The sequence below is a fragment of the Poecilia formosa genome, unplaced genomic scaffold, assembly GCF_000485575.1.
Source record: "Poecilia formosa unplaced genomic scaffold, Poecilia_formosa-5.1.2 Scaffold3, whole genome shotgun sequence".
Classification (NCBI taxonomy): domain Eukaryota; kingdom Metazoa; phylum Chordata; class Actinopteri; order Cyprinodontiformes; family Poeciliidae; genus Poecilia; species Poecilia formosa.
The window spans coordinates 1,537,806-1,563,761 of NW_006799942.1; the positions used below are offsets into that span (position 1 = coordinate 1,537,806).

Here is a 25,956-nt window from a genome sequence, read left to right on the forward strand (position 1 = left end):
CCGGCACCCCCAGGTCCAAGTCCTGCACCACTAGGCCCAAATCCTGTACCCCCAGGTCCAACTCCTGCACCACTAGGCCCAAATCCTGTACCCCCAGGTCCAACTCCTGCACCACTAGGCCCAAATCCTGCACCCCCAGGTCCAACTCCTGCACCACTAGGCCCAAATCCTGTACCCCCAGGTCTAAATCCAGTTCCTCCAGGCCCATAACCCGTTCCTCCAAGAGATGTTCCAGCACCACCTATGGTAACAAAAACACATCAACCACATTTAGCTAAGAACCGAAGTGGAAAACAGGTTTTGAAAATGTACTCACCTGTTTTGGGGGGTTTGGGACCATAACCACCGCCATATCCTCCATAAACACCTAGAGACATTTAGGTAAATATTAACGATTATATGTAAATCAGTTTGAGTTACGTTATTATGACTTAATTCCCAGAGGTCAGTGTTGATGCTTCTTTCAACTGGTTGAGCTAATAATGTAAACTAGTTTATAATACTGGGACATATACCTTAATTTTAATCTACTTCTGTAAAATTGGCTTTGTTGCTATAGTTTTAAATATTGAAACATATTATGATTTTCTAATTTTGTTTCATTTTTATCTTTATATAAGTCTGGTTTGTTGGATTTATTTACTCAGATTTACCTTTTGTTGAGTTTTGTACTTTTTAAACTTTGGTCATCAAACTGTTACTAAAGCTGTTCTTCCAATATTTGATTATGTAAATCATAATGTTTGGGAATTAATAGCCTTTAATAGAGGCCTAATAGTAGTGAAGTTCATTACCTTAGACATGAAATTTTCTTAAACCTGCCTTAAAAATATTCATAGTCAACTTGCAAACAAGGACAAGTTTCAATTATAAGTTAAACATGGGAAAAGACATCAACTTACATTCTGTGTAATAAAAACACAACAAATGGAGTTTAACAGATAAAATAAGTACATTTAACTAAAGGTTTGTCTATAAATGTTTTCTATCCTCTTATTGACCCATATTCTGCCCACCAAGACAATGGGTGGATTTCAAAAGGTTTGCCAAAACTGGGGCTTATCCTATGAGAGCTGCTTTCATCATATCACCAACATTTTTCATCCTGCACAGTCAAGGCGCATGTATGAGGGATGAAAAACAAGGAGGCCTCAAATTCCAAAGCAAATCCGTCTGGCTGACGTAATGACTGCCATTGTTTATTGAGGGACTCCCATGCCTAACACATTATATCCTTTATCACTATGTGTGCGGGTGGTCCCTGAACAATAGCCTATAATGTTGATGTCAGAGGAAATGAAATAATGGTCTATGTACACAGTATTTATCTTCCAGTTTAGTGTTGATATAAAAACAATATTTACATTAATCTGCCATTGGCATGGTACAAGAGTTTAGACTTCAGGTTATGTTTGTTCGAGTAACTTTCACTGTATTAAATAAGCAGCCTGCAAACTAAGTGTTTAGATTCTGCACATGTTGCAGGAACTTTTGCTTAATATTTAGTGCCTTGACAAATATTGAATATACTTTTAACAGTTTTTTATGTTATAACCACAGACTTCAATGTTTGTTAGTAGAAATTTTTGTGAAGTTGGAAGGAAAATGATGCACACAGTATGCCACAGTGAATGTTTTGCCCATTTCTCATTGGAAAACGACTAAAGATCAGTGAGATTAGACTGAGGGCATCTCTGAGAACTGCAACAGATTCTCATTTGCATTTAGCTCTAGGTAAGCCAACCCTTAACCCTAACCTGTCTTTTTTTGTCATTTGGTTTTCATCATCCTGTTTGTTCACCGGTTTTCTCCCACAAACATGAGACCTTCACAGAACATTTGTATATACTGAGATTAAATTACATTTTTTTACTCTGTAAACTAATTAGCTTAGAAGACAATTGCTTATGCTGAATCTAACTTGACTAAAGGTAGCAGAATAGATATGAATATGACCAGCAAACCTTTCATATTTTTGTTGGTATCATCAACCATTTATCATTTAACTTCTGTTTCTCAGTTACCGGCTGCTTTGTGTTGATGTATCAAACAAGAATCCACATAAAACCTTGAAGTTTCTGGTTGTAATTCGAAAAGACGCGATGACTAATGGCTTAAGTAACTTCCATGACTGATTTTTCTATAAGTCGGTTATTGTAATCAGGCAATTACTCTGATTTTAAAAATTTAAGTACTATTTGGTGAGTTTTATTATCATTCACTAAATGCTCAGAATGCTTAAAGTAAAAACCTAAAAAATCAATTCAAAAATAATTTTAAGAAAACTTTTTTTACCTGGACCGACTCCACCAGGTCCGACTCCACCTGGACCAACTCCACCAGGTCCAACTCCACCTGGACCAACTCCACCAGGACCGACTCCACCTGGACCGACTCCACCTGGTCCGACTCCACCAGGTCCGACTCCACCAGGACGAGTTCCAAAGCCTCCAGGACCGACACCACCTGGTCCCAGTCCTCCTCCTACACCTCCAGCTCCCTGTCCAAATCCACCATAACCAGCGCCTGCAAAGAAATGGAAAGCTTTATTTTTGCCTTAATGCAGTTGCAGCAACAGTTTGCGATCCATTTCTACAGATCCTACCTGTTTTGGGAGGTTTTCCACCTGGAAGAAGAAACCAAACATGACAGTTCACTGCTGGTGAGTTTACAGACAAACTTGGAATCAACAGCAAACTGGAACAAGCATTTCTCACCAGCTACTCTCAGTCCACTACCGGCTGGACCAAATGTACCAGGCCTGAAACTCCCAGGTCCAACTCCACCAGGTCCAACTCCACCTGGTCCAATTCCACCAGGTCCAACTCCACCTGGTCTGACTCCACCTGGTCCGACTCCGCCTGGTCCAACTCCACCAGGTCCAACTCCACCTGGTCTGACTCCACNGGTCTGACTCCACCTGGTCCGACTCCGCCTGGTCCAACTCCACCAGGTCCAACTCCACCTGGTCTGACTCCACCTGGTCCGACTCCGCCTGGTCCGACTCCGCCTGGTCCGACTCCACCAGGTCCAACTCCGCCTGGTCCAACTCCACCTGGTCTAACACCTCCTGGTGCTATGCCTCCAGGTCCTAATGCCCCGGGTCCTTGTCCACCATATCCTCCTAAGGTACAAGTGAATTTAAATTGGTTTATTATTCACAAAAGTTTCTTAATGCAGCCTTTCTATCAGGAATGTAGCTCAATATTCTTTACAGAAGGAATTAAAATTACATAATTTACTTGTGAACATTTAAGACCTTTCCTGTGTGTTTTCCAGTTTGTTCAAGGCAGTGTTCTCCTAGCTTCCCAAAAGTTCAGTTAATTGCAACTTATCTCAATAATAAGATAGCTGTTGTTGCACAAACAAACTTTGCACCATTGGCCCTTCTGACACACACCAGGGTGAAGCGTCCTGCTTTAACGGGGGGTGGACAGACTGGGAATCGAACTGGTGATCCACCAATTACAGGGCAAATTCCTACGGTTGTCGCCACCATCACCCCAATCATAATATTGGGATATCTTGAAACTGATGCTTTTACGCAAGGTTATCATACCAACTCATGCCTAGACACAACATACTTATAGGCGTCACTCGGCAATGATCAAAAGTATAACTAATGTCAGCTCAGATAGATCTACACAACATAGATGGATGTTATAGCTCAGAGGTGAAAAAAGCTTAACAAATTTCAGCCTATTTTTTCTTTTTGGTTGAAATCGACATGGAATTGATTATCTTTGAAACAAAAACACATGGTCCTCCAGCAAGTGTCTGATTTTATGAGCACAAGTGTTGGAAATAAAAACTAAATTCATCTAAAGTCAATCAAACAGGAAATGTGATTACAGTCAATAAAACCAAGAAGAAAATGAGCTGTCATCTACCTCCACCGAGACCAGCACCAAGACCCGCTCCACCTCCACCAAAGCCTGTTCCAGTTCCTGCTCCAGTTCCAGCGCCGCTTGGCCCAAATCCAGCACCTGGACCGGCTCCGGCTCCTCCAGAGGATGGTACGTATACACCTGGTTACAAACATCAGTGTGAAAAAAGAAAAAAACGTTGTCTTAGCTATAAACATGCAGCCTCAAATTTTGAATTTAGGATACATGCAAAAGAAAACTTTATTTTTATCTTACTTTGAGTTTGTGTGAGTGTTTTTGTAAGTGTTGATTTATCTGCAGCTGATAACAAACACTGCCTAACCGAAAAGGCATGCCTCTCCGCTCATAATTCTCACACTTTTCTGCACCTATGTTCTGTATTTCACCAATCTCTGCTGCCAAAAATAGAAACACATGCAGGGAACAGCTATAAAAGGAAAAGCTTAAGAACCCACAGTCCAGATGTAGAACACAGTCTGCAGGGATTCCTGAAGAATGTGAATTACTGATGTCACAGTAATGCCATGTACACTAACAACACAGTAAATAACTCAGCTGCTCAGTCACTCTGTCTGCAGGCTCCTTTGAGATCTGTTGTTGCTTTAGAAAACAAATTGTACAAGCAAAAATGAAGACTTGGATCTACTAAAAATAAGTTTTATTGGAAGGATGTGTCTCTACATTGACTGCAAGTATTAATTTTGGTTTTATTAACTTGTAACTATAAACTCAGCATAGTTACTTTAATGTAAAGTGGTTTAGTATTTTATGTTTGAGTTTAGATTTATTTACAGAAACATCACAATGTTGGTTTATTGTATTGTTGTTGTGTTGATTTGTAACCATTTGAAGATGAAACAACTGAATGGATCCAGCTGTAGTTAAAATGCCTTGCAAAAATATTTACAGCGTTGGAACTTTTTCACATTTTTCTCATATTCTAACAACAGACATTAGAGTTTTATGTTCATGGTTCATCCAACAGATGGAAAGGATGGGGTTTAATCTCAATATGAATACAGTCCTTACTGATCCAGAAACACCAAACAGGTAAAGTTGGAAACAATGTTTCTAGACCTGTTCATCAATAAAGTGAATGAGAGAGATCCGTTACAAAGACACGGTCATCAGTCAGACCACACAAACAACAAAATCATAAAGTTAGCCAAGAGGCTGCTCATTGGTGAGCTGTCAAACTCTCCACAAATCTGGCCTTTAAGGAGGAGTGGCAAGGAGAAAAGATAATGTTGAAAGAAAACAGGAAGAAGTCTCACTTGCACTGCACACCACCATGAACGCAACATCTTAGCTCTGCAGCTTGGAGATAGACATTGCTGTACAGTATTGGCAGCATCATGAGACTTCCCAGTTGGGATTGCAGCATCTTGGTGTAAATACATTTATTTAGCAAAGACATGGAAACTGATCAGAGCAGATAGGAAGTTAAATGAAGATAAACAGAACAGAAATTACTTTTATCCTCCCACAAAACTCAAATATATAATTTTTAATTAGGCGTATCAGAGTAAATATTAAACTTTTTTTAAAATCCTTGTATCATTTTCTTTATGCTTTACAACTTTGTTACTTTGTGTTGATTTGCTTATTCTCTCTATATATACATTTAGAAATATAAATTACATTAATGCCCAGTATGTACTTTAAAATAACAGTTACTCTCTTAATTAATGCATGATGTGTGAAGCATTTAACCTACAACTACGATTTGTCACCATATTAAATGTTTATTAGGAAGATTCTTCAACATCCTGGACTTTAGATGGAAAAGACACTTTGTCCTTTTAAGATTACAGAAAAGTCCTCAATGTTTTTTAACCACTAGCCAGTTAAAGGAGCAAGATTTTTAAAATATTCCCATGAAAGTCAAATATTTATGTTTAATTTTATTTAAAAAAGATGCTCAGGTTACCTGAGTTTTACAGCCAGATTTCAGGTGAATTGCACCTGTATCTTTACCCTAAAAGGTATTTAAAAACTTGTAGATATTTGGACATTTTTTGTAGGTTCTTGAATCTATGAAAAAAATATAAATACCTAAAATACATCACACATCTTAATTAACTAAATCTGAACTATGAAGGCCTAGAAGATCTCCAGTAGAAAATCTAATATTAACTTCACCTATGCATATTTTTCTGATGATGCATTTTATGTGACACCTGACCTGCAGGTGCTGCTCTGCATACATGCTCCGAAGGGGGACCCACCTCCTTGCTGCGACGGTTTCCACAGAGCCAGGAGAAGCACTCCATGCAGGTATGTGGCGACCGTCCCTCTCGCCATCTCGCTCCAAAATGTCACTCACCTCCCACACCGTCCAGGTTTTATTCCCAGCAAGCCTATCACGGCTCTCCAGGGCCTTTAGGAAGGAGGAGGGGGGAAAAGCAAAATGATGTTAATCAGGACACTGTCGATTGGCTAAGAAGGCGCAAGGAGAGAGATAGACGGAGAGAGGAGGAGAGAGGGAATAGAAATACTGCTTCACCTTGTTAAACCAATGGGCTGCACTTTATGATCCTGTGGTGCCAGAAAGAGTGAAAACGGAGGATAACAGAGAGAAAAAACAAGAGAACGAGTGAAGAGAGTTCATGAATTAAAAAAAAGAGACTGTTTGTTTTTTCTCACATCCCTAACAAAACATGTAGCTTGTCGTGTTAAAGATTGCTGCTCATCACTGTGGTGAGTCAAGAATAACAAAAAACATACGTCCTGCTACTTCGCTACCCAATAAAAACAGAAGGGCATTTTTCTAGCTTACGTGTTGTGATATTTGTGTTTTGCAGAAGGTTTAAAAGCAAAACTGAAAGTGTTCAAACATCAATACTGTTTGCTAGAATGTGAACCTGTAGCTTTAAAGGTACAATAATTAAACCATTCAAAAGGAAACAAAATAATTAATCAAAACATTACAAAAATAATCCATTGATTGTTTTTAATTTGTCTGATATCGTGTCAAGGTGGTTACAGATATTCCTCTCCTTCCTCCGTGACACTTTTCAGCTCATTCCAGGGTTTGAAGGTGTTGCATGTCAGGATTTCCTGCACCAGTGGGGTGACTGTTGCCAAATCTCTCTCACAGCAGAGCAGTAGAGGGCAGAATTTTAGACCTTTGCAGAGATGGATAATGCACCCTAAACCAGATAGCACATACTATCTGGTCCAGGTACCTTATACTCCTGCAGCAGACCCCCTAGAAACCCTAAAAAGACATGTCTGTAATCCTTCTGCAGCCTCACATGCAGACAACCAAACTCATAGCACTTGCTTGAGGATAAAGTCTCCACTATTGTTCCATGACCAAAACAAAAGCCACATTACCCTTCCTAGATCTCAGATTCTACATTTTGATGTGGCTTCCTTTACAAAACCTTAAAGTAAGCTTTCCAGAGCGGCTCAGGTCTTTGATTCTTCGACAGTGTCCTTTCTTAAGCCCGGTCTGCCGCTCCACAAGTGTCTATAGGACAGTGAATGTTAACCGTAACAATGTCACCTTGTCCAGGAGCTTCTGAGTGTTGAGAAAATCTCAAACTCTTGTTGATCAAATTAAGAAGTTTCTGTAATTGTTTCTCACAAACCATACACAGGCAAATACTGTCCCTGATTTTGAGTCGCTGAATGTTTTTCCAAGTCTTTCTTGAAGCCAACAAATTCTTCAAACTCCTTCCAAGTTTTATGTTCTGGATCCTTCTACCTGTCTACTGCTTCATTAATCCCCAAACACGACCAAATCCTAAAGCCCTCCTTCTTCAGCAAACGGGACCTCTGATTTCCACCTTGACTGACACTAATAACCTTAAGGCAAAAACAAAGCAAGTAAAATATTGCTGAACTGAGTTAGATCAGCTACTCTGCAAAAACATAAAGTTTTACCAAGTATTTCTGGACCAGTTTCTAGTGCAGATGTCTTAGTTTACTTGAAATAAGACAAAACTAACTTAGAAGTAACTTTTCAATTAGTCAATAATTCCTTAATATTGATGAAAAAGATGCTGTTCCATTCGTAGATTATTTCACTTATGATACGACATCTTTCCCTTGTTTTGAGAGAAGCAATCTGCCTGTGGAAGTAGTATTTTTTCATGAATATTAAGGAATCATTGACTTAAAACAAGCTCCTATATCTTCCTAAGTTAGTTTTGTCTTATGTCAAGTTTAGTAAGATATTTGTACTATAAATGAGACCAAAAATACTTGGTAAAGTTTTGTGTTTTTGCCGTGTTTATGCCTCTTCTCTTCTACTGATGCTTTATGTACTGTACTTTGTGTCCAAAAGTCCCAGTTGCCATTCAGGATCCCTGGAAACAATCAGTGTTTTTATTAAGCAGTGGTTACTGTTAGGGGTATTTCTCCATGTTTGGGCTGCTCTCAGTTCCTCTGGCTGGACCGCTGAAACATGTTCCTGGTCTGGAGGGGAATGGACCTGAAAACAGATGAGGTGAACGAGCTAATGGCACCGCGACACTTATGGAGATTGAAGATGAGAGTAACACTTGCTGAAGTATCTGAAGATTTTCTTTAAGCAGAGTATGACTGATGTGCTCAGGTTCAGGTTACTAAATAAATGGCTTGTGAACTCCTGGATAAAACTAATATCAGATGATTCAACCTCCTTCAAGAGCAGATATTGGTAACTCATTTGATTTATGCACAAAATGAGGAAATGAAGTCAGTTTCTGTTTCTGAGAGCATTGCTTTGTGCACAGCAGCTCTGTTAATTGCTTTCTATTTGCATTTCTGTAAAACCTTTTGTATGTTAAAGGAAAAGAAAGGGGGGCTGTGCTACCTGAGTACCCATAATTGGTCTTAAAAGTGTAGCTTTATTACTGCATTTTTAGACCTGGTATGCTTTGTGTTTGGCTTTGATGGAGCTGCATAGTTATGCAGTGAACTAATGCTGAAACAATAATAATCAAAGATTGTAGGGAACAGAAATGTACATGCTAAGAGCCATATGCATGCTTTAGTTGTTGCCAGTAATACATATTTAATGTCAAGAATAAACGTAGAACTTGAATATAAAATTGCAGTTCATCCAAATTTATAATTCAAGCCACATGCTTTATGCTCTGGATGTTTTATTGCTATTCAAATATTTGACACAAATGTCTACATCCATTGCATTACATTATGTACGTTTTCTCTTTTTGGTTTCACTATCAGCTTTTGTATCTTTTTGACAGCATAAACACTTATGAGATGAATCAACTTCTTTGTGGAGAGGGAGTCTCAAGTCATTACCTTAGTCTGAAACCTGAGACTGGCTGTGTAATAAAAAGCAGCATATTTTCCTCGAACAGCGGAGGGCATTAAAGGAATCAGTTTGCGTCTACACAGAGACAAAACAGGCCTGTTTATATATTGTTTGTACATTTTGACTGCAACTTTCCACAACAGTCACTTCCTAGTGGTGATGTCATGACACTCAAACCTGTAAACAGAAACAAAATTCAAGACCCAGAGTTTTGTTTTTCCTAAGTTTAGCTCTGCCTCTGTGCGAGATTTCACCAAACACCTGAGAACAATCAAGTGTACTAAGATTAAACATAACTGAGCTTTTGAGTTTTCACAGACATGACTTTTTGACTTCTTCTCTATGCACAATGTTGTGCAGCAATAATTAATAAAACTAGTAATTTAGACCCATAATACTAAGTTGGTTCACCTCTTGATCATCAGCAAAACAGCCAAATAGTTCAGTCTTAGATATTATTTATAAATACCTGATTGAGAAAGCTTAGGTTTTAAAATAATAGATGAAGGTGTTACATACTACACATGTATAGAATAAAAAAAACACGTCTTACCAAAATGGAATAGTTTATGAACAAAAAAGACTTCAAGTCAAATGCTTTTGTCAACAAACTTCCAAAGCATAAAACTACTGAAAGAACCAACAAAGTGATGCAATGATGTCACAGTTCAGTATGACTGCATGCTGGAAGCTATTAATCTGTTCAACCAGAGGTGGGCAGAGTGCCCAAAAGATGTACTCAACTAAAAGTAAAAAGTGGCTGTCCAAGAAATTACTCAAGTAAGAGTAAAAAAGTATTTGGTAAAAAGTCTTCTAAAGTACCTGATCAAATTATCATTTACTGTTTAAAAATTGCATCATCAGATGGACCAAAATATAAAGTGGAAATGTTGGTATTTGAAGGACAAAAATGACAAAAATTCATATAAGTAAAAAAAAAAATAAAATCTGGTAAAAGAACATTTTTCCAAATCAGTTTCTTTCAATATAAAACTTATGAAAATTTAACAAAACTGCAGGTCTGTGTCTGGTGAATTTTTAGTTAAAACATGTTTGTTTTTCATTTCTCTTACTTGAGAAATGAGAAATTTTACTTAAGTAAAAGTAGTGATACTTCATAATAAAATTGCTCAAAATAAAAAGCACAGAGTAGTAAAAATACTCCTAAAAGTTACTTATGTAAATGTAATTGAGTAAATGTAACTAGTTACCCAACTCTGGTTAAAACTCCTGACAGTAAAATATGAGATGTGAAAAAGTAAAGCTCCTCTGGCTCCTCCTTGTGGCTGTTCTGCGAACTGCAGAAACACACCGCTCAGAAACAACCTGGACAAGGAGGAAGGTCTTAGCGCTGCCAATCATGTTCATGTATGTGCTGCTCTTTGTACTAATAGCGAGAAACAACTTACGATTGCCAACAAAAAAAAGTGTTTTAATAGTAAGAAATGATATTTATGAAACACAGTTTTGCTGCAGACCGAGTGTGTTTTCACCTTTAACCTCCTGACTGTGATGATTATGCTCAAACGCTGGTCAACCTTTGCAAAAGTCAGTCATTAAAGGAACTGTGACTTCCTCGCTTGGCCTATTAGAGGGTTAACAACAGGAAGCTGACCTCAATCCTCATCCTGCGTTGGTCCTTTTACAAAAACAAAACAGACAGAGATGAGACAAATAGGTCATTAATTTAAGCATTTCGTGGAAAAAAGCTGGAGTCTCATAAAAGTTATGGTTAGTCGCTCTAATTTGTGAACTTTGGAGATTTTATTCTCTTTTTTTCCATTCCTCCTGTTCATTGTTGCAATTTTAATTTAGATCTCTCCCGAGTCTTGACACACTTCCAGTAGTATTAAGATTTTATTGTTACTCTAACTCTACAAATTAGAAACATTAGGGGACCACCTATCATTTTGTTTCTATCTCCTGACTTACTGGGATTCAATTGAATAAAATGTCTTCTTGTCTTAACTATTCTGAGGCGTGTGTAGAGGAACCGTTGTGGATAACTAATAAAATTCTGAGATTAATTATTTCTCAAAGTTTTATTTTTTCTAAAAATGTTCTTGGTAACACTTTGGTTGAAGGGATGTGCATAAGATTGATACGATACTGTCATGAACACAAAGGAGTCTTCCTGAATGTTTACAACTGTTGTCATGAAGTGTCATTCAGTAAACACATTTTAAAGCAAAGTTATGTAAAAACTTGCATTAAAAGTGTCAAACTTGCATTATTTGGTAAATAATAACATTTTTAATGCAAAGTTGCATTAAAATTTGCTTTAAAAGTCCATTAAAAGTGTGAAACGATGATTAAAATTGCATTAAAAGTGTCAACTTTGCACTAAATGTGTCATTATTCACCAAATGAAACTTCATGACAACAGTCATAAACATTTATAGAAAACTCCTCCATGTTTATAATAGTGTCATGTCAGCCTTATGCTCATAATAATGAAGCGTTACCATGTTTGTTTTCAAACGGATGAGTGAATGATGACATTTTCCAAGGCTTTTTACACATCATTAGTAGATGCGCTGCGATTTCGGCTTCGATTCTTTTGTAAAATCCAACTCAGTTAATTTAAAATCCTGCTTTACCATATAAGGAATGCATGTCTCTTATGAGTATCAGTCTTCTTATAGTTACTGTTAAATTATATTGTACTGCAGTTAAACCGAAACGCTGTAGACATTACATCATGTTGTCTCAATTTGGTCAGATGTCCTGCTGTAATAAGAAGAAATTACCACTTTAAAAACCTGGGCAGAGTATCAGGATCCATTGCCAGAAACCTTTTCAGCAAGGTTCAGGTTGTTATTACTCACATGAATCTAGCATCAGTGTGGTAATGTGTGTAAACAGTGATTCATGCAAACTGTGACAGCCATCATCGCTACAAACACGCCCAGTGCTACCTGCGGTCCACTTCCCACATCCATCTGCTCAACCTGCAAGGGCGCTCATTCATGCCAACTCAAAGAAGTGTATCAGTGGTACAAATAAAGCAGCTGGCTGAGTAGGGCCTGTTTGAGTTTACCTAATGTCTGCCATACGTTTACCTAATGTCTGCTGTCTATATAAGGGCATCTGTGAAGTGAAGTCCCCCTTCAGGCTGCTAATTTACCCCTCTGGGAGGCGGAGAAAACAGATCTGAAGGCAGAGATATACTGACCCCGTGTAGCGTGACACCACATGCCAAAGATCCAAAAAATTGATGAATCGATGATTGGTTTTAGCTGTTAAATTATCAATATAACACGTTAGATCTTAAATGTGTACTTGATATATGGAGGAAAATTGGACACAGTGCTTTGCTACACTATGACAACCAGAGAACAAGCTCAGGAAACGTTTTTAATTAAGAAAAAGAATTGAGAGGAAAGTAGGTCAGCTATTTTTCCTTCTCTTTGACAACCACAACATGGTTGTCCAATAGACAACTGTTTTGGTCCAGTTAAAAAATAAAAAAGGTGACCTAAAAACCACCTCTGACATATCATCAGTACAGCAGGTGTTTAAATTAGCTCAGTGGTGTCCAAACTTTGTGCCATGAGGGCCAAGCACTTAGGCCGCAACAAGTACTATTGTTTTAGCAGCTCAATAACAAACAACTTCAGTTCCATTGAAATTAACAAAATGGTCAGATTTTTGTAGAAAATGGTCGTGTAGATACCAAACACAAATAGGGCCGACAGTTTCTGAATTTCTGGGTTGATTGTTTTCTTAAATGAGAAGTAAGATCTCTGTTTAGGAAAAAGTAGGTCAGTGTTTGTTTGTGGTTTAGTAACTCCAAAATTAAGATTAATCCAAAAACCTTGTTAGTAAATTGGAATCAAGTTTTTGTGCCCAATATTCTTTTTTCAGAACAGTTTACTTATCTGTAAAAAATGTGGGGAAATTGTCCGTCTGCATCAGTACAGGCCAGATTTGCTCCATTCGGGTCGCACTTTCGACACCCTTGAATTAGCTAATAGCAGCTTTAGCTAATCTACAGCAGCGATCTCTTATCAAAGATAAACATCAAGCCTAAAAACATTTGTTACGGACTGAATATTCTGTTCTTCGTATGAGAAATGTTTTTTTTTTCTTGTGCTGATTCCTGGTACGTTTGTCGTCAGTTGCTATGGCAACGAGTCTGCGTGTAGCGTAGCCGAAGAGAGAGCGAGGAGAAAAAGGGGGTTTTGAGTTCGTCGACGGTTTTTCTGCGCTATTTTTCGCTTTTCTGTGGCACACTAACCTAATAATACCCACATCTCGAGGGTTTATTTAGTTAACGGAGTCGTTCTGCCGCGGCAGCGCCGCTATGAATAGCATGTAAAAGAATCGTATTTTTATTTTTTCTCCAGCGTTGTGCGCATGCGCGAAATTTCCGGAAGTAAACGGTAACGTGCATGTAATCGTCAATTCGTTTCAGACCATTAGTCCCCGTCTCATTGAGATTTGCTAATAAGCCCACACCGGCGTGAATCCTTTCAAATGTGTCATCATGGAAGTATTTTATTCTTCTCTGCACATTGGGAAGTAGATACATGAGGCATCCACCTGGGAATTCTGTCTCCTTGTAAAACTCGACATCATTAATTGTTAAATTTTAGCACATGTGTGGCCTTTTTGGCTGCAGCATGCATCTCCAATTAAACTGTCTAACATGTTTGTTGAAATCTGGCAATGTAAGCCTGAGCTTGTAGGTATGTGAAGATTATTGTTTCTATAAATTCACTTAAACCTCTGTGTAAGTGCAATGCAACAGAGTTGAGCCAAACTTACTTGTAATGTTGTAAATATGTCATGAGTAATAGTTCTGCAGGCATTCAGAAATTTAATTAGAAAAATCGTTGGAAACCACCTTGTTGGTGCTGAAACACTTTTTCATGTCTGTCAAACTGAAGCTGTGGTCGTTTTTTTGAAGTGGTAACAAAAGAATTATGAACTTTTTTTAGTTTTTGACAGACTTTAAGCTACATTATATTCTCTAGCTTTTAGTTATAAGATTGTCATTTATTATTACAGTATATTCTGCATTGTACATTGCCGTGTTGTAAATCCAAAACAGCACAGCAAAGTTAAATGAATTAAAATTAAACATCCAAAAAAGACCATATGTTGTTTGTTCCTGAGGTTTCTTGGTTCTGTTTTCTCTCTTTCTGTAGGTGTAGAAACATACTCATACAGTGTTTTTCTATTCTCTGTCTTCCTCTTGTAACTTTTTGTCCCAGCTCTCTTGATCCGTTTTTTCCATCTTCCTGTCCATCGCATTTGAAATAAACCCAAAGTAACATCTAATAAAGTTTTTCATATATGTTTTAAGTGGATCGTTATTGCGAAAGTAGTAACGCTCCACTTGTGCAACTAAATTATTTTTGCTTCTCCTTGACATTCACACAGTTCTGACTCTTATATTGTCAGGCAGTACGCTTTCAGAAAAGAGGCAGAATTGTATCATGTTAGCACTTGAACCCCCACAGAGTGCTTTCTTATCTAATTTAAATAGACATGCAGGCAAAAAGAATAGCTTATGTGGAAGCACAAACAACAGTGGTTTGTAATCACACATGTTTTATATATAAAAAAGCTTGAGTCAGTGATGTTTTCATTATTCACATGCTCCTTCTTATGACTCATGGTGACCCCCAGCACAATGGGAGCGGATTCGCCTCCCTGGAAGGTTGAAACAACACAAAATCAAGAGTAGTGCTCTACGTAAACACTGCTGTGCTGTGATATATGGTTGGACCATCCATCAGTGTGTGGAGGAGAAAAAAAGAGACTGAAACATGAAGATTACAAGAACGAGCGGGATAAGGATGTGTGCAGCTGAGAGTGAGAAGCCTGAGAGGTTAGATCACTTAGTGTGTGATAGAGGCAGAGGTCAGTAATGTTAGCTTTCCGTCCATTGTGATAATGTCAGGCTTTTGATTGTCCAGGAATGTCAAAGTAACACGGCTGTGAGCTCAGCATAAATCAGCAGGTCACGTCTCTGTGATGTCAGAGATTAGATTTCAGATGCAGGAAAGTGAAACCAGACTGTCTTTGTTTCCTGAAAAGGTTCCTCACTCCACGGTGTCACTCTTCTTTTCAGATGTTTTAAATCTTTTTAGGCAGACTAATGTAGCTGAAGAGTGAGCTCAGTGACATTACTCACATATACAAACACACCTAAACTACCTCATCACTCGTTACGTAAACACAAATATATTATGAGTACATACTGAAGTTGCACTTTTTCCAAAACTCCAATCACAGGGCATTCATTTTAAGAGAAAAACCGCCATTATAAACTAAATCTTATGGTTTCCCTTTAATCTAATCTTTAGTTTTCCAACTAATTGGAGCCAAACAAATAAACTGTTCTTATTTTGTTGCCACTCTTCCTATTTTCACCACCAACAAGTGGTTCTCTGTCATCAACAATAACTCTTTCCAGCTGGTACTTGAGCTGGGAATTAACAAGTTACATTTACTTGAGTAACCTTTAGGAGTATTTTTGCCATGCTGTGCTTTTTACTTTTACCTGAGTAATTTTATTGTAATCTCTAGATAAAAAATTTGTTGCACCTAAGCTCCAAAAATTATCCACATTTTACTTATTAAACAAAACGTCAACAAAAAAATATGTTTCTAGTCAAAAATTTTAGTTATTTCTTGTACATAGTCAGTTACAAATCACCCCAAAGCGTCTTAATGAGATGAAGTCGGTTTACACCCCGCCTGGATTTTCCATTTCTTAAACCTCAACCATTCTTTGGTTAATTTATTGGTATGGTTTGAGTCATTATCGTGTTTGAGGTCCAGTTCTGCTTTAGCTGTTATGATTCATATAGTTTTTATTTATTTTTGCTACTTTTTTCCCCATTCTCAGTAACCACCAAACCACGTCTCTTCTGTCACTGTGCTTCACAGTTGGTTTCAGATTTTCTCTTCCTGCTTTTCACCAAACATGTTTTGTTTTTTGTCGCCTCCAAATTGTTCAAATTTAAACTAATTTGTCCAAAAGAACATTACTCCAGAAGTTCTAGTCATCAAATGTTTTTCTGAGAGCAAAGTTTTCCTTTTTGCATGTTTTCCATGAATGTTAAACTTGTGAAGTTTCTTTCTGATTGGATGGACATCCAGGCGTCTATCAACAGTAAGAATCTGTTGTGGCTGATGACATTTTCCAGTTTTTTTTATCTCAATGAGACATACCTGCGTTTAGTAAAGGTTACATACAAACATTTTAGGGTTTTAGAGACTTATTTTAGCTTCTTCTGCCTCATTTCAGGTCATGGACCATCACATTCAAGACATGATGGCAGTTGATTCAAATTTGAAGCTGCAGTTCGAAACTTTTACAAAGAATAAAAGTTACAAACTTTTATTGTTAACTTTTATGAAGTTACAAATTAAAGTTCGTAATTAAGTTAACAAATAAAACGGTTCGTTAAGAGACAGAAAATCTGTGAAAAGATTGATCTCCTCCACCTCTTTCCTGAGATATAATTGCTGTTTGAAGAAACGCATCGCTCTCAACAAAAAACAACCAATCGGAGCCAAGAGGAAGGTCTTAGCACTGTCAATCAACCTCATGAACACGCTTCTAAATGTGCTAATGGCAGAGAAACAACTCGCGGTTACAGAAAACCCATTTATCCACCGTTATGGGTGGTTATGCTAACTGGTTTGAGCTTTTACAACATACTATGCTAGCTGCAGCGTGCCAGAGAGCAAAGTGGGGAGGGAGATTGTGATTGACAGCGCTAAGACCTGCCCCCTGGCTCTGATTGGTTGTTTCTGGGAAAAGGCAGAGGTTCTCAATCTTTTCCACAGCTTATCTATCATGATATAGTGTCACAACAGCGTGGCAGTTTCAACAAATATGTAAAAGAAAATGTTTTTATAAAAGAATTTGCACAATACAGCTTTAAATCCCGTATTATCAGACTCATACGCTTCTATGATGAATAATAAGGGCTCAAATAGCTCTTTTCATGCCGCCATGGTGTTCACACCAAACTTTAAAGAGCATAAAACATCTATGGCTCACTAGAATTTTTTATTTTTAGTACATTTTACAAAGGCTTTTAAAAATATTCTTGTTTTTCATTCATTAATTTAAATTAAAAACATACAATTTCATAACTAAGTATTCCATAGTTCACCAAAACCATTAAGCGAATTGCCAATAAAAATCCCAACACACACAATCAGTTATATAAACTTTGGTTTGTTCCAACAAAAGGCCCCTTAACACAATCTGAGATCATTCATCTTCTTGTTTAGGTTAGAATAACCAACCTGATCAGAATTAGATGAGTACATCTGTCCACACGAGAACCACATGGAGACGATTATGAGATGGAAATCATCTCGTTTTCCAGCCCAAGGCATGAGAGGAATCAGATTAGACAGCCTCATCTGTCATCTCGCTTAGTCATACAACACCAAATTAGTGCAAGGATTATTATCCTGCCCTCTTCCGTTTAGATGCTAAAAATGCTAATCAGATTTTTACCCTCAAAAAGTGACATGTTAAAAGTGGAATGAGGTGGAAACTGACATGTGATAGCTGGCCATCAGGTGGACTGCAGGTGTCAAAATGATCCCTGGTGTCTTGTTAATTTGTTAATGGTTTAAAGCAGGAATGTCAAATTCATTTTTATGTTGGGCCACATCAAGATTACGAATGTCCTTAAAGGGCCGGTTGTGGTAAAATGTATTGATGAAACTCATTAATAAACTTCTAAAATGGTGTTTCTCAATTCTGGTCCTCAGGCCCCCTGCCCTGCATGTTTTAGGTGTTTCCCTTCTGCCACACACCTGGATTGAATATTTTGGCGATTAACAGGCTTCTGCAGTACTTGATGGTCATGCAATCATTTGAATCAGCTGTTCTGGAGGCACATCTAAAACATGCAAAGCAGGGGCCCTGAGGACTGGGACTGAGAAGCACAGCTCTAAAATATGAATAGTTGCCTCTGCACTTGATGAGTCCTCCTTAAAGTTAAACAATACCAAACATCTTTTCACGTTGATGTAATTTGGCAGAATACATAAAATTATGGAATAAGAATATGGCCATCGGAAACATAAAAGAGTCCTGTCTTTAGTCTCGTGAGGTCAAAAGTCAGAATTCTGAGAAAAATGTGAGGATTTTCACTTTTTTTCTCAGAATTTTAACTTTTTGTCTCAAATTTTGACTTTTTTTTCTATAATTGAGATTTTAATCTCAGAATTTATTTTTTCCCCAGAATTCCTACTTTTTTCTGAATTTTAACTTCTCAGAATTCTGACTTTTTATTCAAGTCAGGATAATTCTGGTGAATTCTGAGGAAAAAAAGTGAAAATTCTGTGAAAAATGACAGAATTTTCACTTTTTTTCCCCAGAATTCTAAATTATTTTTCAGAATTCTTAATTTTTCCCAGAATTCTGACTTTTGATTTTAGAAGATTAAAGCCAGAATAATTCTGGTAAACTCTGAGGAAAAAACAGCTTCTTTATCATTTGCTCGATAAAATATTATTTAAGCATACAACGGTTATGTCCCTCTGGGCCACATAAAACTTTGTGGTGGGCCGGATTTGGCACAGATTTATTCTGCAGTTAGTTTTGTGTCTTAATTGCTCAGCCACAGTCCAGAGGTGAAATACATCAGTGATGTAATACAAAACCATTATATGTTTGTGTTAATGTTTTTACGTCTCTAATCAGCGTTTTATGGCTTCACACTGAATATGTGTTTCAGCAGAAAAGTGCCAGTCCTCACATCATAAATAATGCATTTTCTAATTCATTACTGAGTTTATAATTTGTGATCCCATTCTTAAACGTTCTGGTAACATAATTGAACTCACTGATTTGGTATGTGCTGTAAAAATACGTTTGTGTTAAAGCAGAAACAGTTAATTTGTGGTAAAGGGATTTTTATCTTTATTTAAAAGGTTTTTCCAACTTTCTGTATCTTGCTGCAATATTACAGTTTTGTTTTAGAGAACTGCAATCTTTAAAAGATCAGCAAGCAAAGTGAAATCAAAAGCAAATATTCTAAACAGCAAATGGTTAAAAATACTGTAAGAGATTCAGGTTCTTCTTATTTTTACATCTTATTTTGCTTTGTTAGATCTGAGCATGAGTTACATGCCATCATGTTCATAGAGCCACAGAAAGAAAATCTGACTTTTTAATTTGAATTCTGACTTTTTTCTCAGAATGTACCAGAATTATTTCGACTTTAACCTTTTAAGATCAAAATTCTGAGAAAAAAGTAAAAATTCTGGGGAACAAAGAAAATCTTTTCTGACAAAAAGAATTTAGAATTATTGGAAAAAAAAGTCAGAATTCTGACATTTTTCTCACAATGTACCATGAATTATTCTGACTTTAAACTTCTGAGATCAAAATTCAGAATTGCAGGGGAAAAAGTCAGAATTTGGGGGAAAAAAGTCAAAAGTTTTTCTCAGACTTTTGACCTTTGACCTCAGAAGACTAAAGCCAGAATTCCTTTATTTTTCCGTGACCATAATCTTGTTCCGTAGTTTTCATGTGTATTCTGCCAAATTACATCAGTGTGAAATGATGTTCAATATTATTCGACTTTAAGAAGGACTCATCGAGTGCAGCGGCAGCTATTTATTCATATTCTAGAGCTTTATTAATGAGATTCATCAACATATTTTACCACAACCGCCATGATGTTTTTACATCCCTGCTGTAGAAACAACTGTTTCAGATCCTTCAGTCAAGTCAACGATTCCCAGTTCAGCTGTAGAAACATAATGGATGATTAAGCAAAGCTCCATGGTGCTGTTGATCTTTGCTGTTGTTTATAAAAGATACAAGACAACAAACATTTCACTTTGTCTTTAATGTGTGATAAAAACGAGGCAAAAACGAATCAATTGGAATCAGAAAATATTGTTATTGATAGGTTTGGACAGGTTAATGACGTCACTGGGCATCAATATTAAGCCTTTCAGGGTTTCAGTGTAACTGCTGACTGCACATGCTCCCGCTAACCGTGCGCCCTCCATCAGTCAGCTTCTTATCGGTGTGATTAATGTCGGCTACATTCCTCCGCCGTGCAGGACAGGTGGGTCCAAATCCCAAGATGTTAACCAGCAGCAGTCTCTCACAGCATATCTCACCTAGACAGCTTCGTTTTTATTTTACACATTAAATACGCGCAGCACGTTTTGGTTGGCACTTGCATGTTTATCCATTTCTGTTTTTGCGTGTTAGCTTCTGTGATGGAGACAAAATCAGAGCTAACTCTGGAAAGTGCTGAGACTGCACTGAAAGACTTATGAGTCGGACGGAGACGTTCTTCGTCCAGGTTGACTGAGCTTGAGCTTTTCTGTGAAGAAGAAGAAGCAAAGATTTCAACCTCCAGTTGTGCAAAGGAGGTCAGTGGTTTAAAAAATACTGAGTTGGGAGGGCTGAATGCAAATGGCTGCTTCTATTTTAAAAAAGCAATAAAAGCAACCATTTTGTTCCACTTCGTAATTATGCAGTGCTTAAAAACTGTTAAAAATGTCCAAGTGGTGTGAAGACTTTATAACACGGATGTCAAAATCAGTTTTATTTTGGGCTGTATTAAAATTATGAATATCTGGTTGTGGTCAAATGTATTGATGAAGCTCATTAATAAAGCTCTAAAATATGAATAAATACCTGCTTCTGGACTCGATGAGTCCTTCTTAAAGTTAAATAATAAACATTTTTCTCAGAATTTTGACTTTTTTCTTAAAATTCTGACATTTTCCCTCAGAATTCTGTTTTTTTCCCTATGAGTTGAATTTTGACTTTTTCTTCTTTTTTTCTTTCTTTTTTTCAGAATTCTGATTTTTGCCCCCAAAGAAGTCTGACTTTAGAAAAATCAGATTCTGGTTAATTCTGAGGGAGGGGGGGGAAAAAAAATCAAAATTATGAGAAATAAAGTCATAATTCTGGAAAAAAAAACAACTGAATTCTGTAAAAAAATTAACAAAATTCTAAGAAAAATTTGAGAATTAGTTTTTTTCTGAGGCCCTAATCCTGTTTTGTTGAAAGCTGCCTTCATTGGATTGATAAAACCTTATTTAAGTATATAATGGTTGTATTCAGAGTCCTTTTCACATGTCCCTCTGGGCCACATAAAACTTCAAGGCGGGCCGGATTTGGTCCCCGGGCCTTCAGTTTGACACAAACAATACTTAACACCATTTTGTAATATTTGAGTTCCCAGAGCTCTATAATACAATTTTTAAGAAACATTAAGATTTTAGATGGAAAACTTGACTTGAAGTAAGATGCTAAAAGCCAACATCTGGGCTTGGTGGTGTACATGAACCGTACCTTCAGAGGGACTGACCGCCGTTAAAGTGAAATCGACTGTCATTAGGCCTGGGGAAAGTACTACTGAGCATGTAGTTATGCAGTGCAGCTTTCTGTGGGGACGATCTGTAGATGGAAAAAAAATCCAGATAGAAACTATTTTTCAATAATTGATAAAATGTGTTTTTACTCAGGAGACATAAAGACTTATTGCACCGAATAAAACTGATACCTTGATGCTGTAATTACTCTTATCTAAGCTCAAAACATTTAAAATCACAGCAAAATTCACTTTTCCTCCAGCATAAATTCATTTAAATCCTGAACTGTGTGCTGCCAGTGCATGCCAGAGCCATGACTGCTAAGAGCTTGACTCGCGTCCAAAACGCAACGGGAGAATTTTATCAGTTTACGAAGGACAGGGAAAACACAAAAAGAGTCCAAAGGAGATCAGCGGAGGAAAGGCAATTAGGGCGAGCTGCCACTCAGACTGTGGCAGCTGAGTTTGAGAGCTCTGCTTTCTGTGAATGCTGTTCCTGTGACCATACATAGAGTCAGACACAATCTAGCAGCTCTCATTTAAACTGTGAGACATTTTGGCAGCTGGAACTGTGACCTAAATGCTAAAACTATGAATAATGCCGTTTCTTAGACATCACACTGTAAAACATGAGAAGGTGGTTTAACTGGAAAATGAAAGTCCACCTGCTGCCTTCAAAATGCAATTTATGTCAACATGTGTTCTTTTTTTTAAGTTCTGATAGCTCATTTATCTTGAATTGTGTTTTAATTTAACCCAATAATTTAAATAAACTACCTTCAACTAGTTAAAGAGCACATTTCTCTATTATTTTTACTCACAATATCAAGTTAAAACATCTCCTTATTTTAACTTGATAATGCAGTTTGAAACAAGATGATTTTAAATCTTGTTTCAAACTGCATTCCTTAATATTTGTTGAAAAAATGTGTTCCACTGACAGATTATTTCACTTACAACATGGGAAAAATGTCTTGCTATGAGTGAATTTATCTGCCAAAGGAACTAGAACATTTTCATCAATATTAAGGCATTATTTACTGAAACAAGCTCCTGCATTTTGCTGAAACATTACTTGTAAATTAGTTTTTTCTTATTTCAAGTAAACCAAGTTATTTGCACATGAAATATCTTCCATTGGGAAGATTTAGTGTTTTTGCAGTTGACATTTAGGTTAAAAATATAAAACTCACTAAATTTATCTGACTTAAAGAGTAGAAGACAGTAGACACAACTAAATATGGCTCAAGTGTTTTACAGTGCAGGAGAGAATCAGAACAAAACATTTGTAATCTTATTATGGAGTATCAACTGTCTGCTGAACTGGACCGTCAGTCAGTCATGATTACAGAATCCCTTCAGATGGAGCAAAGCATTACGTCTTTATCCAGTAAACCGGTTGGAATTCATATCACATTGGTTAACAAATAAATAATAGAAGTTCATACTTTATTGCAAATTTGTAAACTTTGCTGCAACAATAACCCCCTGGTTTATATATATTTAACCCCACTGAGCTGAATAATAAGCAGTTTAATCAAACCCAGCTGCTGGGTGTTGATTAAAACGAGTCCAGCCGCGCCGCTCTGCAGGCCTGACAGGCTTCCTGACTTGTTTTTGTAGGGCAGCCACGTCAGTGGAGGTTTGACTTTTCCTTTGTGGTTGCAGTGATTTGTTACAAGTTTACTGTGGTTCCCCTTGAGTCTTACAGGGACATTGACTTTAAAGAGCAGAAATCTGGGATAATGACCCAGATGTAAAGCAGAAATGAAACTACTGTTGATGAGCGTTGATGTGCTCATCAGCTTGTTTGGCCTTTTTGCTCCATGTCATCATATTCCTAAAACTCTCAATGTCACAATCTCTGATCAGACCTTAATTGCAGACAAATGTAATTAAATTTAACTTTCATAAAAAATGTTTTTTTGCATATTTGTTAAATCTGTCATGAAAGAGATAATCTGTGACAAGATCAATCTCCTTCACCTCCTACCTCTGCTACTATTAGCATCTGAAGAAATGCACCGCTCTCAACCAAAAACAGCCAATCAGAGCCAGGAGGAGCGTCTTAGCGCTGTCAATCAAACTTGTGAACGTGCTTCTAAATATGCTAATGGCGGAGAAGCAACTCATGGTTACAAGAAACCCGTTAATCCGACGTTATCTGTGGTCCTGCTAACTGGTCTGAGCATTTAAAACATGCTAAGCTAGCTGCAGCATACCAGAGATGGGGAGGGAGACTGTGATTGACAGCGCTAAGACTCGCCTCCTGGCTCTGATTGGTTGTTTCTAGTTAGCACTGGGAGAAAACAGTGGAGCCTTTTATCTGTTTCACAACATAGTGACAGTTTGTCATACAATACGATGATCATCCCATAGTGCAGAGGTTCCCAAACTGTGGGGCGCGCCCCCTAGGGGGGCCATCGTGCCATTGCAGGGGGGGCGCGGGAAGCCGTCTGGATGGATGAAAAAAAACAACAACAAAAAAAACATGAACGCTGTATGCGCTCGGTTTTTACCTTAGAATGGCCAACTCTCTGTTATTCTTCTGTCAATTTGATACAGTAGAGTCTTCCACACTTCCCATATCTGTGTCCTCTGTCACTTTTATCAGCAGTTAAAACTGTTTAATCCGTTGTTAACATGTTGTAACCTGTTTTTCCGAGCCGCCTTTAAACGCAACATGAGCGCTAGATGCTCTTGCTGGGTTTACACCTGTGCGGCAGTGAAAGAGACCTGTTGCTGCTGGGCAGAGCTGCTCAGGTGTGTTAGAATCACGGCAGCAAACCAGCAAAACGCAAAGAACTTTTCACAGTTTTTTCCCCCAAACTAACCGACTGTTGAGTAAAGCTGTTGGATGCAGGTAATGTTAGCTAAAAGATGACTAGCTAATATCAATACATCACGTTAAGCTCAACAAGTAGCCTGTAGGCTACCGAAGTTGTTGTCTATGTCCAGCTACGTTCATTCATTTTGCCCCCAAAAATGAAAGTAAAACAAAAGATTCTTAGAGACAGGAAGTCTCTAAGAATCCTCTTCCCCTCTCCCCTCACACACATTGTTCAAACAGACAGCTATTTGTAATCCACTGAAGGGGCCCAGAAAAAGTTTGGGAACCACTGCCATAGTGTGATCTGTGTTGGAAGACCAGAACCTTAAAGACGTACTGATTGGTTCCAACACTGGGTCGCTTTATCCACCACACCATCATGTGACTCCTGTCAAACCTCCCAGTGCAGAAAAGTACTCGATAATGTACTCGGTAGTATTTTGTGGTTTTGCAGAGTAGCTGGTAGTTTTCACAGTTTCTTTCTTTCTGGTAAATCGTGAAGCTGTTGCAAATGAGATCTGCTGTTCTGTAAATGTTGTCCTGGGTGTTTTATGACTTCCTGGATCAGTCTTTGATTCACTCTTAGCGTAAATTTGGTAGTAGGGTTGTTGTTGGTAAACTTTACTGCAACCACAACCCATATGAATTTTGCATGAAAAACAGTTTAATCAAACCCAGCTGTTGGGTGTTGATTAGAACATGAGTGTCCAGCCACACCTCCTTACAGTTTTGCTCCATATTAGTCAATTTTCTGATGTGTTTTTGCAGAGCAGTGGAGAGTTGACATTTCCTTTATGTCTTCAGAGAAAGAGATCCTTTATTTCCAGAGGTCTGATCTGAGTACCGGACAGAAACCATGATCTCAGCGCTGTGTGGGGAGATGTGTACCACCTCCAGCATGGCTTGATTTAATCTTGTTATTGTTATCTTGCCTGTGTGGTTACAGTGATTTATGAGGAGCTCTGAGTCTTGAAGGACGCTAATTTTAAAAGTGAGACATGTTGAGCACCAACCTGTGATAATCACCCAGGTGGATTACGGGGATGAAAGGAAACTGCAGGTTTTGAGCGTTCATGTAATCATCAGCTTGTTTCTGGATGTCATCATGTCCTCTCCACTCCAAATGTTGCCATGTCCAATTAGATCTTAATGGGAGACAAGAAGCAGCTGATGCCAACTATTGAGACACTCAGTAAAGAGCCACTAGCTGCGTTTCCATTAGCCACAGATTTACGCAAATTTAAACTAAAATGAATTTGCTTAATGGAAAGCTTTTGCTCTAGGATGATTTTTAGTTGTATTGAAATAGATGTATTTCGTAAAACTGTAATAGAAACTAATTTTTGCACCAACAGCTGAATGTTTCTACTGGTGAAAACCATGAAGACAACAACAGGAGGGAAGTAAAATTTTATATATTTTTTAGCACCTTTCACAGATAAAATCACAAACTGTGTCACAAAACGCATAAGAAACATTTAAAACCACAGTTTTAGGTCCATAACCTTCATTTTGCTGATTAGCTATTCAGCTCATATTTCACTGCGTTTCTGCATTTCTATAAATCACCAAATATAAAAATAAACTTCCTATTGAAAATGAGAATTTTTTGTGCAACTTTCAGAGCAAAAAGTC

General features: G+C 37.7%; 2 protein-coding genes across 2 annotated transcripts in view; one reads left to right on the forward strand and one right to left on the reverse strand.

Moving 5' to 3' along the window:
* The window catches only part of elnb (elastin b), a 24,795-nt gene extending 18,699 nt beyond the window's left edge, over positions 1-6,096 (reverse strand). The window contains exons 1-8 of the mRNA XM_016672861.1: positions 6,073-6,096; positions 3,891-4,028; positions 2,991-3,076; positions 2,718-2,935; positions 2,606-2,626; positions 2,326-2,526; positions 317-367; positions 4-241 (exon numbers count right to left, since the gene is read on the reverse strand). Of these exons, the coding sequence (XP_016528347.1) occupies positions 4-241; positions 317-367; positions 2,326-2,526; positions 2,606-2,626; positions 2,718-2,935; positions 2,991-3,076; positions 3,891-4,028; positions 6,073-6,096 (977 nt within the window). The remainder of the gene's footprint in view (positions 1-3; positions 242-316; positions 368-2,325; positions 2,527-2,605; positions 2,627-2,717; positions 2,936-2,990; positions 3,077-3,890; positions 4,029-6,072) is intronic.
* Positions 6,082-25,956, forward strand: part of mrps17 (mitochondrial ribosomal protein S17) — a 28,610-nt gene continuing 8,735 nt past the window's right edge. The window contains exon 1 of the mRNA XM_016672568.1: positions 6,082-6,164. Within this exon, the coding sequence (XP_016528054.1) occupies positions 6,095-6,164 (70 nt within the window). The 5' untranslated portion in view covers positions 6,082-6,094. The remainder of the gene's footprint in view (positions 6,165-25,956) is intronic.